Genomic DNA, 12,992 nt, shown 5'->3' on the forward strand with positions numbered 1-12,992 from the left:
GGATAGAACTGGATAGTACTGTACTACTGGATAGTACTGTAGTACTGGATAGTACTGGATAGTAATGCCTACGACAATACAGTAATTTCTCAGGAAGGAGTACAGGTACTTAGGTAGTGAATGTGTATTAATGGGGAAAGCATTTTGACCTAGTTTTAACATAGTATTAATGTAGTTTTAACATAGTTTTTAAGGAAGTATTAGCTGAGTTTTAGAACCAACACTGTTTTAGTTGGAAGTTACCAGGTGTTTAGGAGCAACGTAGTGTAGCGTGGCGTCAGAAGGAAGGCTGGTTTGTGACTGAACAGGAACAGGAACACAAGAGGCCTGAACAGAAACCAGGATCTCATGTTTCCCTGGTTTTCTCACCCCCACAAACTGCCGTTTGTTGCAACCCACCCCCCACACACACACAGATGTGAACACACACACACACAGATACACTCACACAGATACACACATATACTGACACATGCAGAAATACAGGGAAACACACACAAATCGACGAATGTGAAGTTCTCTGTGCTTTCGCTAGTAAAAAAAAAAGGGTGACGCTAATCAAATGTGATCACGTTGGGATGATGAAATCATACCTCATCTGACCAGTCAACTACAATCCTTGTATCTGAATCCCTATTTTTGACCCTGACTGTAAAAACAACAACATACAATATATGCTCATTAAATGGCACTTTTGTACAATTGACAATTGTATCAGTCATTTACATTTACATTTAGCAGACGCTCTTATCCAGAGCGACTTACAGTAAGTACGGGGACATTCCCCCGAGGCAAGTAGGGTGAAGTGCCTTGCCCAAGGACACAACGTCAGTTGGCATGACCGGGAATCGAACTGGCAACCTTCGGATTACTAGCCCGATTCCCTCACCGCTCAGCCAACAGACTCTCTACAGTCATAGCTGACCAGCTATTTTGGACCCTGTTTTGCAGGAGTCCTGTTCCTCCTCCGCCTCTCCTCAGACTCCCGGCAGGGAACCTGGAGCGGTCATCGAGAGCTTCGTCAGTCACTCTCCCGGGGTCTTCTCCGGAACCTTCTCAGGTGAGCCTCCAGACTGGTCAAGAGAACAGGAGAACCGGAGGGAGTTCCGCATAGACAGAATGGGATTGTCACAGTCGCGTGTTGAATGTGTTCTAACTTTCTCTCTCTCTCTCTCTCTCTCTCTCTCTCTCTCTCTCTCTCTCTCTCTCTCTCTCTCTCTCTCTCTCTCTCTCTCTCTCTCTCTCTCTCTCTCTCTCTCTCTCTCTCTCTCTCTCTCTTCTCTCTCTCTCTCTCTCTCTCTCTCTCTCTCTCTCTCTCTCTCTCTCTCTCTCTCTCCTCCCCCCAGGCACCCTGCCTCCCGTCAGCCAGAGTGGCGTCTCCCACCCAAGGCGAGGCATCGCCACCATCCTCCAGATCCTCAACGACCTGCTCAGCGCCACACGCCACCACAAGGGGGCTCCAGCCTCCCTCTGCCAGCTCCGCGGCCCCGGCCCGGCCTCCTCCTCCTGCCCCCTGACCTCTGACCCCCCCGCCGCCGCCACCACCTCCTCCAGAGCTACCTCAGAACCCAGCACCACCAGCAGCCTGAGGCCAGCCCCCCAGCAGACCAGCCCCCCAGCAAAACACACAGGTGAGTTGTTCATCTGGAGAGCGTATGCCGGCGAATCAAGAGGCCATGTTTTAGTTGCTGGTGGTAAATTATAGAAGTTTGGCTGTATAGAACATATGTAGATAGCAGCCCGGTTGCCGTAGAGTACAGCCACAATCGTGAAGGGTACTCAGGTTCTACTGGATTAGGCATAAACAGTCTCCTCAAACCAGAGCCAAAATGGCCGCCAGAGTTCATAGTTAATCTGTGGGAAAGGTGTGAGGGTATTATTAGGAAACTGATACTCTGCTCTCAGTCATGAACTGTAGCTGCTGATTGTCAGTCTGCCATTGGCTACACATTCAAATGTTTCCAAGTCACTAATGTGTTTTATGTGCTGGTTTGTGTGTGCTTGCATGCGTGTAGTTGTGTGTGTGTGTTAAGGCAGTTAGAGCTGGTACTCCAGGCTGAATTAGTCACACACGCACACACAAGCCACACACACAGAGATGGGAGCGTGACCTTTCTCTGTATGTGGGTTACCTATGAGGCTTACTCTGCACTTTAACTGAGGGTGTGAGGGTGGAAACTTGCTAATGATGTTGAAATCATCAGATACCTGAGGAGTTCTGGGTGTCACGGTAACCGCACAGTCACCTACAGGACATTAGCAGTCACCGAACAATCCTGTGTGACACGAATTGAAAACAAAGTCCCTCAGGCATTGTTGAAAAACTGTTAAACAGACGCGTGCCTGCTGCTTCCCCCCCTTCTCCCATATCCTCTTTCCCCCCCTTCTTCCACACTCTCTCCTCCTCTTTGTGGGAGTAAACAACGACTGAATAGATCAGCCAGGCACCATGAAAGGAAGACGATTTAAACAACACAAGGCATGCGTAGGGGCATTTAAACTGTGCTTTTGGTCTTGCAAAACAACTGACTTTTCTCTCTCTCGCCTCCTCCCCCCTCCTCCCCCCTCAGATGAAGGAAGTTGTCCCCAGACGCCGTCATCCTCCGAGGAGAACCGAGCGCTCCGTTGTAAGCTGGAGAGCCTCCAGCTGCTGATGTACCAGCAGCGTCTCCGCAGACGGGCGCGGCGCGGCGCTCACCCCTCGCACGCCTCCGCGCACCCCTACTCCCAGCGCCTCCGCCACCCCTGGTCGCCCGGGCAACGCAAGGCGGCCCGGCGCCACAGCAACGGCAGCCTGTCGGGCAGCGAGGGGACGTCCCAGGACGACACGGAAGCGGATGAGGTCATGGAGGGGTCTCCGTGGAAACCGGAGCTGACCTCTGACCTGGTGGTGGCGTGAGAACAAAGGAGAGAGGTGTGCAGCGAAGCAGAGCGATGTGCGGTAGAGAGAAGTGAGAAAGGAAAGGAGGAAACAACCAGACTTGTGGATAAAACAGCAGACAAGCTCTGCGTCGCCGTCCTTGAATGTCTGTTCTGGAATCAGACTTGTTGCAGCTCTACAGGGAACTTGCAGAGGAGCCTATGAAACAGGAAGTAAGGTTCTCCCTGACAGGAAGCACTAGTAGTTTCCATACTCTCCCTCTCCACACGTGACTTTCCCCACTTCCTGTTCTATACCATCTGATTCTGACCCAACAGGAAGCACTGTAACATTAACCCACACAAACACATTTAATTAATCCCTTTTCCACCAGCAGTCGCTGGTGTGGGTACTTGGGGAGGGGAGTGTCACTGAAAACATGTAGCATAGAATCACGTGCTGTGGATCAGCGTTATCCAACAGTCTCGTCTAATGAAGCTAGATGTGCTGCAGCCAGAGAAACTGGACAGGGCTCAAGGCCAGTCGGATTGACGCACTCATCTTTATAAGCACTGTCGTACATGAATGTTGGTGTCCCGTGACTAATTAATGCCTTACGCATGCATGTCTTGTCAAATGTATATAGTAGTTAGACGCTGTAGAAAACAAACGTTTGACTGAAGCAATATTTCAATGTCGTCTTTTTTTAATCAGTTTAGGAATTGAAATTAAAAACCTAGTAGGAAAACCTAGTAGGAGTCTTATTTCAATGTCACCATCCAGCCCCGTGACTTCCGAGTCTGCCTCGGGGCTCAAACTTGCATCAAAGAGTTTCCTAATGCAGGATGTCAGCTGGACAGCCCTCGGAACAGGAAACAATGTCGTGCGAGGGCCTAGGAGGAACAGGCATAGTCATCCTGCCACTCCCAAAACTGTCAGAAGGTACAAGCTTACTAGTGTGTCTTAACATCTCCAAGACAACACAACTCGCTGGGAGACAAAGCAAAGCCTCAATATTGCTTCAAAGTGTTTATTTTTAAAAAAAAATCACAATTCTCATATACATGCAGGGTAGAGTCACTGGAGAATAATTGCCCTACTGGATACGAGTGCCACGCGGCTCCCAGCCTTCTGCCCTGCTGACACCTCCCTCCCTGTAGGAGACAAGCATGACGTGAGCTCATTGACTGAACAAAAACACTAGAATAAAAATAAATCATTGCACCATTTAAAACTATCAGCTCAATGTTGTCAGTGTAAAAGAGAACTTCATGCAATTGTACTCTGCAATTTCAGGCCTACATCAATCCCATGTTGTGATCAGACAAAGCACACTTCGTAACCTTAAAAACCACTAAATGCAAAATTTTGGGGGGCCCTTTTAAAAGGGCAGTACAGGGGGGGGGGGGGGGAGAACGTTGACTCACGTTTCCTGTTGCATGACTGAACACAGGAGCCAGGAGCGGTGCTGTGACACACAGACGCACTGCAGTGGAGGAACATCTGGCAGAGGCAGGACACAAAACGTTATACAGAACTACATTCTCAAAGCTGGTTTCCATTAAAATCATGTCAAATTTAAGATGAGACTGCAGTGTTAAATTGTACTTTTGACAAATTGAGACAATAGTCAAGTAAAAAAAAAAAAAATCCTTAGGGCCCAAGAGTCACCACAATACAGCACAGTCCATCAAGATGTGACCCTGGTACTAGTCCAGGGGGAAATCTGTCCTAGACTAGGACTTGTGGGTCTAGTCTAGGACAGATCATGACCCCTGGTGTTCAGTTTAATAAAGTTGTGTAGTCTGGTATTGAAGTGGGCATGTCAATTCACCAAGCTGCCACCCAACCCTACATCATTGCTCAGAGTAGGCATGGAGCAAATTCTTAAGGGACTAAGGTTTACCATGTAGACTACACCGACGGAATAAAATTAAGTTATTGTAATATGGCATGATGCACGTGAACTCTCATGCAGGTATGTTACCGTATCCTTCAGGGGCATGAGTGTGTTTTGGTCCACGAAGGTGAACATCCTTAGGATGAAACGCTTGTGGTGGCTGGGGTACGGCAGGTCAGAGGAGGCCTCCACAGGGACCGGGGTGGTCAGGTAGCGGTCATCCTGGTAGGGACACCTGGAGGAAGGAGGGGGTGTGAGGTCAGAAGGCCAATTCTGGGGGGAGTTACATGTAGTCATTTAGCAGACGCCCTTATCCAGAGCGACTTACAGTAAGTACAGGGACATTCCCCCCGAGGCAAGTAGGGTGAAGTGCCTTGCCCAAGGACACAACGTCATTTGGCACGGCCGGTAATCGAACTGGCAACCTTCAGATTACTAGCCCGATTCCCTACCCGCTCAGCCACCTGACTCCCGGTTCAAGATTAGTGTTCATCATCCAGAATGACTTCATTGAACCAAATCTAAATGACAACATTTATGAAGTTGTCCTTGAAAACTGCAACTACTAATCTGATCCAATTTAAACAAAACAGTAAACCACAAGACAATGGATTTAAAAGTGCAAATACAACAGAAGCCTGGGACCAGATCAGGGAGGGGAGGAGAGAAGGCTTTCATTTTGTCTCGTTGCCTAGCTACCCGTTGTGCAGGAGGTCCCACTGGGGCGTGCTGAGGGCGCTGGGAGCAGAGGTGGCCCAGCAGTGGTCCAGCATCAGGACGAGGCCGGGGTCATTCCGGCCCAGGATGTTAACCTCCACATACACCGGCTCTCTCAGCACCTTGGTCACGGGGTAGTCAGCCTCAGAGTAGAAGGAGGTGAAGGCCTCCCTCTCTGCAGGGAGACGGAAGGGTGGATGAGGTTAGATTAATGGCAAGGCTGCAACTAGAGGTAAGCAAGAACCTGACCTTGGTCAAACAAAAATACCCAATTTAAATATTGCCTTCTACCATCTCCTACACTACCTCCTCCCAGTGGCATCTGTCCAATATTAAACTGCCTTGGGCCGTGACTTTAAATTGAGGTTTGGACCCCACTGAACTGAAACTGGATTTGGCTCTGACTAGCAGTGCTACATGTACTACGCATTCAACAAAAACTGACATTTATCAAGACTGTGAGGTCATGTTGGACTAACAATTAAGTGTCAAGTGAACTAATCCTACTAGGCGTTTAAACTGCACTAAAATCTTAGTTCACAGCAAACACGCATACAAAAGAGTTCCTATGGAGACATAACCATGGGCTGACTCCCACTCACCAATCACACAGCCCTTGGTGAGGCAGTGTCCATTAGCCAGTCTGAGCTGTACCCTCAGGGTTCCCATGGCAGCGATGGAGGCCGGAGGGGGGACCGGCACCACCTGCACCACCACCGCATCAACGGACGAACTGGAGTAGCGACACTGGAACAGCAGTCTGGAAGACCAAGACATTCATCTACAGGCCCTTTGCTTTTGTCAAGGTAGTCAAAACCAAATCAGGGCTGTCAAAACCCCACACACTTAACATTTAGTTTCCCTTTACCCACTGAATCTCTGAACTAAGCAGATGTAGGGATGGGATTACAAGCTACTGCTGGCATCTAGTCGTTCCGGCAACAGGGTAGTGTAGAACAGCCCTTCGCCACTAGCAAGGTCAGTTTGTGGTCTGAACAAAGTATTGAGACAACTCACTCAAAATGGCTGTCCCTGGTAATGGATCCTCTGGGGCCAACGGCAACATTGTATGTGGACAACATGTTGTTCTCATAAATCACGAAACCGCCATCCTCCTAAAGTATACACAGTAGAACGAATCGGAGAGAAGACTTCCTGTCTTATGGGCTTCAATATTTCCTCATGACCAGTAAACTTATATACAACTGAAACGAAGCATCTTTAAGAAGCAACATGGTTGCTTGGGCACGTCTTAACTACTCACAGTCATGGTGGTGCCACATTCAGTCACAGGGAACTGGAAGATTGCGAATGCTGAATTGGCAGCAACAGGACTGCAGGGGGCGTCATTTCCTCCCAGCAAGCGAAGGGAATCCAGGTCCAGGGTAGGCAGGGTGGAATCCCTGGCAACCACCAGCACAAACTGCCCGTCTTTGGTACACTGCACTGTCACTGGGGTAGAAAGATGACAGGTAACCAAAGATGGCAAGTGGGCATGATACACACCCAATCATGGCCTTCCTACCACTAAAAAGGTATCGTCTAAACCCGTTGGAAAAAAAACTCAAATTCCCCCATGCGTCCCCAACCAGCTCTTCCCACCAACCTGCTTTCCCGTAGTAGCACTGGCGTCCATCATGACAGCAGTCAATGGCCTGGCATTTCTCCGCTGTAATATCAGGCATTCCACACACTACCCTCGTGTTGACATCTACGGCACATTTAGTGTCGGGGCTATCCTGCAGCATGTTGGTGAACTGCTCAGCCCACTGAACCCACTCAGGCTCTTGAGGTTCTTGAGGCTGCAGGCTGTTCTGGTGCCACAGGGGCATCTGAGGTTGCTGGGGCCACCGATGTTGCTGGGGCAATTGAGGTCGTCGGGGCCAAGGTCGCTGGGGCAGCTGCGGCTGTTGAGGTTGCTGGGGCCACGGGGGCAGCTGCGGCTGTTGAGGTTGCTGGGGCCACGGGGGCAGCTGCGGCTGTTGAGGTCGCTGGGGCAGCTGCGGCTGTTGAGGTCGCTGGGGCAGCTGCGGCTGTTGAGGTTGCTGGGGCCACGGGGGCAGCTGCGGCTGTTGAGGTTGCTGGGGCCACGGGGGCAGCTGCGGCTGTTGAGGTTGCTGGGGCCACGGGGGCAGCTGCGGCTGTTGAGGTCGCTGGGGCAGCTGCGGCTGTTGAGGTCGCTGGGGCCACGGGGGCAGCTGCGGCTGTTGAGGTCGCTGGGGCAGCTGCGGCTGTTGAGGTCGCTGGGGCAGCTGCGGCTGTTGAGGTTGCTGGGGCCACGGGGGCATCTGCGGCTGTTGAGGTCGCTGGGGCCATTGCGGTTGTTGAGGCCGCTGAGGTTGGGGTTGAGTTTGATGTTGTTGGGGAACCGTGGGCCTCTGGGGAACCGTGGGCCTCTGGGGAACCGTGGGCCTCTGGGGAACCGTGGGCCTCTGGGGAACCGTGGGCCTCTGGGGAACCGTGGGCCTCTGGGGAACCGTGGGCCTCTGGGGAACCGTGGGCCTCTGGGGAACCGTGGGCCTCTGGGGAACCGTGGGCCTCTGGGGAACCGTGGGCCTCTGGGGAACCGTGGGCCTCTGGGGAACCGTGGGCCTCTGGGGAACCGTGGGCCTCTGGGGAACCGTGGGCCTCTGGGGAACCTGGGGAACCTCAGACTCCCGGGAGTATTCAGACTCCTGGGGCTGCTGGGGCTGAGGCCACTGGGGTTCCTGGGGCTGCTGGGGCTGAGGCCACTGGGGTTCCTGGGGTTCTTGGGGCTGAGGCCACTGGGGTTCCTGGGGTTCTTGGGGCTGAGGCCACTGGGGTTCTTGGGGCTGAGGCCACTGGGGTTCCTGGGGTTCTTGGGGCTGCGGGGGAACCTTAGGCTGTGGGGGCCGCTGGGGTCTCCGAGGTTGCTGGGGTGACTCAGTCCTCTGGGGCCACTGCGGCCTCTGGGGCCACTGAGACCTCTGGGGTCTCTTGGGTTGTGCAATTGAATCAGACAACAGAGAATCCTGCGGCAGCTGAAGATCTGAAGTTGTGTCTGGTTCCGGGGGAGTCCATAGCCACCCCTCACTCTGCGCCCACGTATCACTGACAACCACGACAAGGACTGCTAAACAAAGGCAACATTTGCCTGAACCCTCCATCACTGCACAACAAAGAACTAGACTTGTGCTTTCCTACCTAACTGAGGGCCTTTTTAAAGAAGGTGGCTCCATCCCTTTCCTTGTTATCAAAGCTGATTACTTTCCAGCCCTGAGAAACCAATCAGATTTGGGATTGTGGATTGGTCTCCCAGCATTTGAGAACAGCTGCATTGCCTCCCAATCAGGAGGCCTGATGCCCAAGACATGCCTAGAATGGCTTCACTGAGTGATCTGGGTGAATGTTCAGCCCTCAACGAGTGCAATCAAAATGAGCTCTTTAATTGAGAACCTGCACTTGGTTTATTAACGACTTATTTTGAATTCATTGTGAGATTTTTCTTCATTTTTCAGAAGAGGCACTTCGGGTAGCCAAGTTACACAATGATGGAGTGCTTTATTTCTAATTGTGAAGGACTCAAATGATGGTCTCTAAAGAGTACACAGACCACTTGTCTGACCTCGTTTCCCAGTTGCCGTGTTTGGAAGACGCCTAAATTGAACACACGGAGGTTGATTTCAAGATCATTCGTCCTAGGTCCCACTTCCTGCCTCTGTAGGGGTAGTTGTGGAGTCATCACAACAAGTCCGTTTGAATGCCGTAGAGAAGCATGAAACTTTTCACCTTTACCAACAAACCGCTGTTAGCCTAGTTGGCAAAAGCCAAAGTTGAATATATCATATTGATCTATGCTATGATTGACCTTGGTTAAAAGTTATTTTTTACCTAACCCTAACTACTGCTCCTTAAACTAAGTATGCTAACTAAGTACAAATCATCACACAATTCGTAATAAACACATTTTTATTGTAGAGCTAGTTCAGTTCTACACAACCGTCATCGTAGCTGTAAATTCACTTAAAAGACTAATTTCACTTATTTACACACCCCATGAATCATACGACAATCAGTAAAAGTACAGTCAAAGCGTAGATCCGGTCCTAGAAGTGGGAGTTTAGTATTTAACAGACTTGCTTTGTGCCTACCATGGCTAGTCCGGTAGCCTAAGGATTTGCAGCCAGTTAAAGCACTAGCGGGAGGCACCACACTAACTTCCCCGATAGTTAACCCTTGTGCTGCCTTTGGGTCACATGACCCAAAGGTTCATAACGAACCATCGTTGTATTTAGACAATTTTACCCAATACAAAAACAAATAAAAATAATTTTCTTTTAACCTTCGCAATGTGGGGGGTCTGAGACAGCCCAACGGTTGAAAGAAAATGCTTCACTTTGTTTTTGTATGCGGTAAAGTTGTCGCAATACGACGGTGGGTCACAATGACTGATGGGTCAGAATGACCCGAAGATAACACAAGGGTTAAGACAACCACTTATGAGTTGAAATAACGACTTTGTGCCAGCTCACTATGTGTGTGCGTGGTCTTTTGCGTTCGGAATTCAAATCTCCCTCGGTTACACTTGGTAGAGTAGCCTATAATTTACTTCCAGGTGGAAATGTTCCCTGTTTCAGGAGGTAGGTGGAGGTCTGTACTGTAGATGGAAGTGGGGTGGTGTGTGTACCACTGTGACTAGGCTAGTTGTAGCAGAAAGAAAGTCAGAAATAAGGAAACCATTGATGATTGGTAGGCTATATCTTTTAGAGCCAGATGCTCACTTGAATAGTGACAAGCTGGCATTTATAACAGGCCTAATGATCTGGTAGCCTTCAATAGCCTATTTGTTATAATCTATGTCGATTTATTTTCGATTTTCTTTTGTCTTCTCAGGTTGCGAGTGTGCAACGACGGTGGATTCCCAACACGGCGCTGGTCTCTTAAGTCTCTAAACTGGAACTTGAAGTGAATCTTGTAGATAACCTTACTAAAATATTTATTTTGTGTTAATTGACAACAACGAGAGCGTAGGAGCTGTTATGATGTCGGCGCGCAGACGTGGACTCCTAGATAGGACTCCAAAAGGGAGACTGATGATAAACGGATAAAAAAGGCAGAGGATACTCAGACGATAGAAGGGTGTGTGTGTGTGGGAGAACATCATGGCTGTGATTATTCTGTCCTTGGTGTTGACCAGCCGTGAGTGGACAGGGCAGGCTGCATAGGGACTCATCTCTCTGGACCTCCCACACAAGACACGCACGCTCTCCCCCCAAACCTACACAACACAACACACACACACGTTCAGACACACACTTCGCCTCTCACTAACACATTCACAGTACACACACAGCACCTCCCACAGACAGGCTCTTGCAAACACGACGAAACACACTCCACCCCCCCCCCCCCTCTCTCTCTCCCCACAAAAACACACTTCATCAGCTCGTGGCACACTGACTAATGTGGACCTGTGCCTGCTGAAACACTAGCTGCCATACAAGCCAACAAAAGCCCTTAAAATAAACAGTTTTGGAAGTTGGTCTGAGGTGATCATGTTAAGGTGTTTCGGCTCTCGTCGATGTGTGTGTGTGAGTGTGTGTGTGTGTGTGTGGGGTCGGGGGGGGGTTGATGTTGAAGACCCTCCCTCCTCAACATGGTACTGGAGAGTCACGAGGCGTTATTAATCACTATGAATCACGAGGGCTAATCATGCCACAAACCAAGGTGTTGCATTCAGTTCTTTATGCTATTTTGGGCTTTCCACACAGTGCTAATATTAATCAGGTATTATTCACTGTGGATGTTCTCTGTCCCTCAGCTGTAAGGAAACTTTGTGGCGTTTTTTCGCTACCCAGACGATGTGCACAACCCTCTGATGTGTGAAGTTGGCGTCTGTATTTCTGCACCTCACTTTGAGCTGTTTGAGGACACGTGCTATTCTCAGCTCTGAGGAGAGCAGTGCCAGTACAGCTGTGCATAACTCCCAAGTCTTCATTCTGGGTCACTTAACAAAGAGAGTGTGGGGCTGCCAGATTTTTATTGATGTTTTGTTCGTTTTATATCATGCCTTGGAAGAATATGTATTTAGATACAGCAGAGAAAACAGGACATGACACACACATAACGGCCTGTTGGAGAGAAACGGCTCCTACACATGAAACTGTCACTATGGCAACACTATCCTCCTCGGAATGTCATCTCTGGTTCACCTGTGCTGCATGTTCTTTCACTGTGGAGACACAGAACTTCCTCCACCGTCACCCATTCTCTCTCTTCTTCTCTCTCTCTCTCTCTCTCTCTCTCTCTCTCTCTCTCTCTCTCTCTCTCTCTCTCTCTCTCTCTCTCTCTTCATTCTCTTTCTTTCTCTCTCTCTCTCCCCCATCCTCCCCCTGTCTCCCTTCCACCCCCTCCCTCTCTCCCTTCTCTACCTCTCTTCTAATATGCCTCTTTCATCTGCCTGCCAGCAGCACCTCTATGAAACTACACCGTTCATACAGAAATCACAGTCATCCAACCAAAGAAAAAAGTCAAAGTCGGACTGAGCAAAACATACAGTATAACGGGAAACTCACACGAAATAACCCCCCCTCACACACACTCCTTATGAGATTGGGCCTGTAACATTATTAATCTGTCCAGAATCCTCTCTCCTCCTGTTGTATGAGGAGTTTCCATGGTAACGGCTGTAGCTTTGTTTTTTTTTGTTGCGCGCTCTGCGTTGGTGTGTTGGAGTAGGCGAGAGGGCGCGGAGAGACTGGCGGTGTCACTAGACTGTTAGACAGTCAGGATGGTGGGGCGAGATGGACACATGGGGGTGGTAATCAAGCTTCTGAGAGCGTGTTGTGTGTGAAGTGTGTAGTGGGTGTGTGGGTGTGTAGTGTGTGCGTGTAGTGTGTGCGTGTAGTGTGTGCGTGTGTGTAGTCTATCTGTGTGTAGTGTGTGCGTAGTGTGTGTAGTGTGTGTGTAGTGTATCTGTGTGTGTGTAGTGTGTGCATGTGTGTAGTGTGTGTGTGTGTGTGTGTGTGTGTGTGTGTGTGCGCGTGTAGTGTGTCTGTGTGTGTGTGTCTGTATGCATGTAGTGTGTGTGTGCGTGTAGTGTGTGTGTAGTGTGCGTGTGTGCGTGTAGTGTGTGTGTGTGTAGTGTGTGTGTGTGTGTAGTGTGTGTGTGTGTGTGTGTGTGTGTGTAGTGTGTGTAGTGTGTGTGTGTGTAGTGTGTGTAGTGTGTGTAGTGTGTGTGTGTGTGTGTGCGTGTAGTGTGTGTGTGTGTGTGCGTGTAGTGTGTGTAGTGTGTGTGTGTGTGTAGTGTGTGTGTGTGTAGTGTGTGTGTGCGTGTAGTGTGTGTGTGTGTGTGTGTAGTGTGTGTGTGCGTGTAGTGTGTGTGTGTGTAGTGTGTGTGTGTGTAGTGTGTGTGTGCGTGTAGTGTGTGTGTGTGTGTGTGTGTGTAGTGTGTGTGTGTGTGTGTGTGTAGTGTGTGTGTGTGTGTAGTGTGTGTGTGTGTGTGTGTAGTGTGTGTGTGTGTGTGTAGTGTGTGTGTGTGTGTGTGTGTGTGCG

The 12,992-nt window shown here is 49.8% G+C and overlaps 2 protein-coding genes across 11 annotated transcripts; one reads left to right on the forward strand and one right to left on the reverse strand.

Annotated features, from left to right (window-relative positions):
- Positions 1 to 130: 130 nt before the first annotated feature.
- On the forward strand, positions 131 to 3,609 carry LOC134036595 (midnolin-B-like). The gene is made up of 4 exons (XM_062481594.1): positions 131 to 139; positions 952 to 1,060; positions 1,347 to 1,631; positions 2,571 to 3,609. Exons 1-4 carry the CDS (start codon positions 131 to 133, stop codon positions 2,897 to 2,899), a joined length of 732 nt encoding a protein of 243 aa, XP_062337578.1. The 3' UTR covers positions 2,900 to 3,609.
- A 265-nt stretch (positions 3,610 to 3,874) lies between these two features.
- Positions 3,875 to 8,652, reverse strand: LOC134037106 (zona pellucida sperm-binding protein 1-like). 10 transcript variants are annotated; one of them, XM_062482432.1, is made up of 12 exons: positions 8,117 to 8,652; positions 7,720 to 8,071; positions 7,519 to 7,683; positions 7,420 to 7,464; positions 7,084 to 7,368; positions 6,742 to 6,929; positions 6,495 to 6,592; positions 6,080 to 6,237; positions 5,460 to 5,652; positions 4,848 to 4,995; positions 4,288 to 4,363; positions 3,875 to 4,014 (listed from the first exon to the last, which is right to left on the reverse strand). In XM_062482432.1, the coding sequence occupies exons 1-12, from the start codon at positions 8,603 to 8,605 to the stop codon at positions 3,938 to 3,940; spliced, it is 2,274 nt and encodes a 757-aa protein (XP_062338416.1). In that variant the 5' UTR covers positions 8,606 to 8,652; the 3' UTR covers positions 3,875 to 3,937. The 10 variants fall into 10 exon arrangements, with proteins under 10 accessions (XP_062338416.1, XP_062338413.1, XP_062338412.1 ...); XM_062482429.1 differs by having other exon boundaries at positions 7,084 to 7,464; XM_062482428.1 differs by having other exon boundaries at positions 7,420 to 7,683.
- Positions 8,653 to 12,992: the final 4,340 nt, after the last annotated feature.

Source organism: Osmerus eperlanus, chromosome 16 (genome assembly GCF_963692335.1).
Source record: "Osmerus eperlanus chromosome 16, fOsmEpe2.1, whole genome shotgun sequence".
Taxonomy (NCBI): Eukaryota; Metazoa; Chordata; class Actinopteri; order Osmeriformes; family Osmeridae; genus Osmerus; species Osmerus eperlanus.

Excerpts from the sequence above, each read along its gene's own strand:
- LOC134036595 (XM_062481594.1), top strand. Across the intron at positions 1,061-1,346 it reads CTTCTCCGGAACCTTCTCAG|GCACCCTGCCTCCCGTCAGC; the intron begins GTGAGCCTCCAG and ends TCCTCCCCCCAG. Across the intron at positions 1,632-2,570 it reads CCCCCCAGCAAAACACACAG|ATGAAGGAAGTTGTCCCCAG; the intron begins GTGAGTTGTTCA and ends CTCCCCCCTCAG.
- LOC134037106 (XM_062482425.1), bottom strand. The coding sequence starts at position 8,605 with ATGGAGGGTTCAGGCAAATGTTGCCTTTGTTTAGCAGTCCTTGTCGTG. Across the intron at positions 7,684-7,719 it reads ACAGCCGCAGCTGCCCCAGC|AGCCGCAGCTGCCCCCGTGG; the intron begins GACCTCAACAGC and ends AGCGACCTCAAC. Across the intron at positions 4,996-5,459 it reads TGGGACCTCCTGCACAACGG|GTGTCCCTACCAGGATGACC; the intron begins GTAGCTAGGCAA and ends TCCTTCCTCCAG.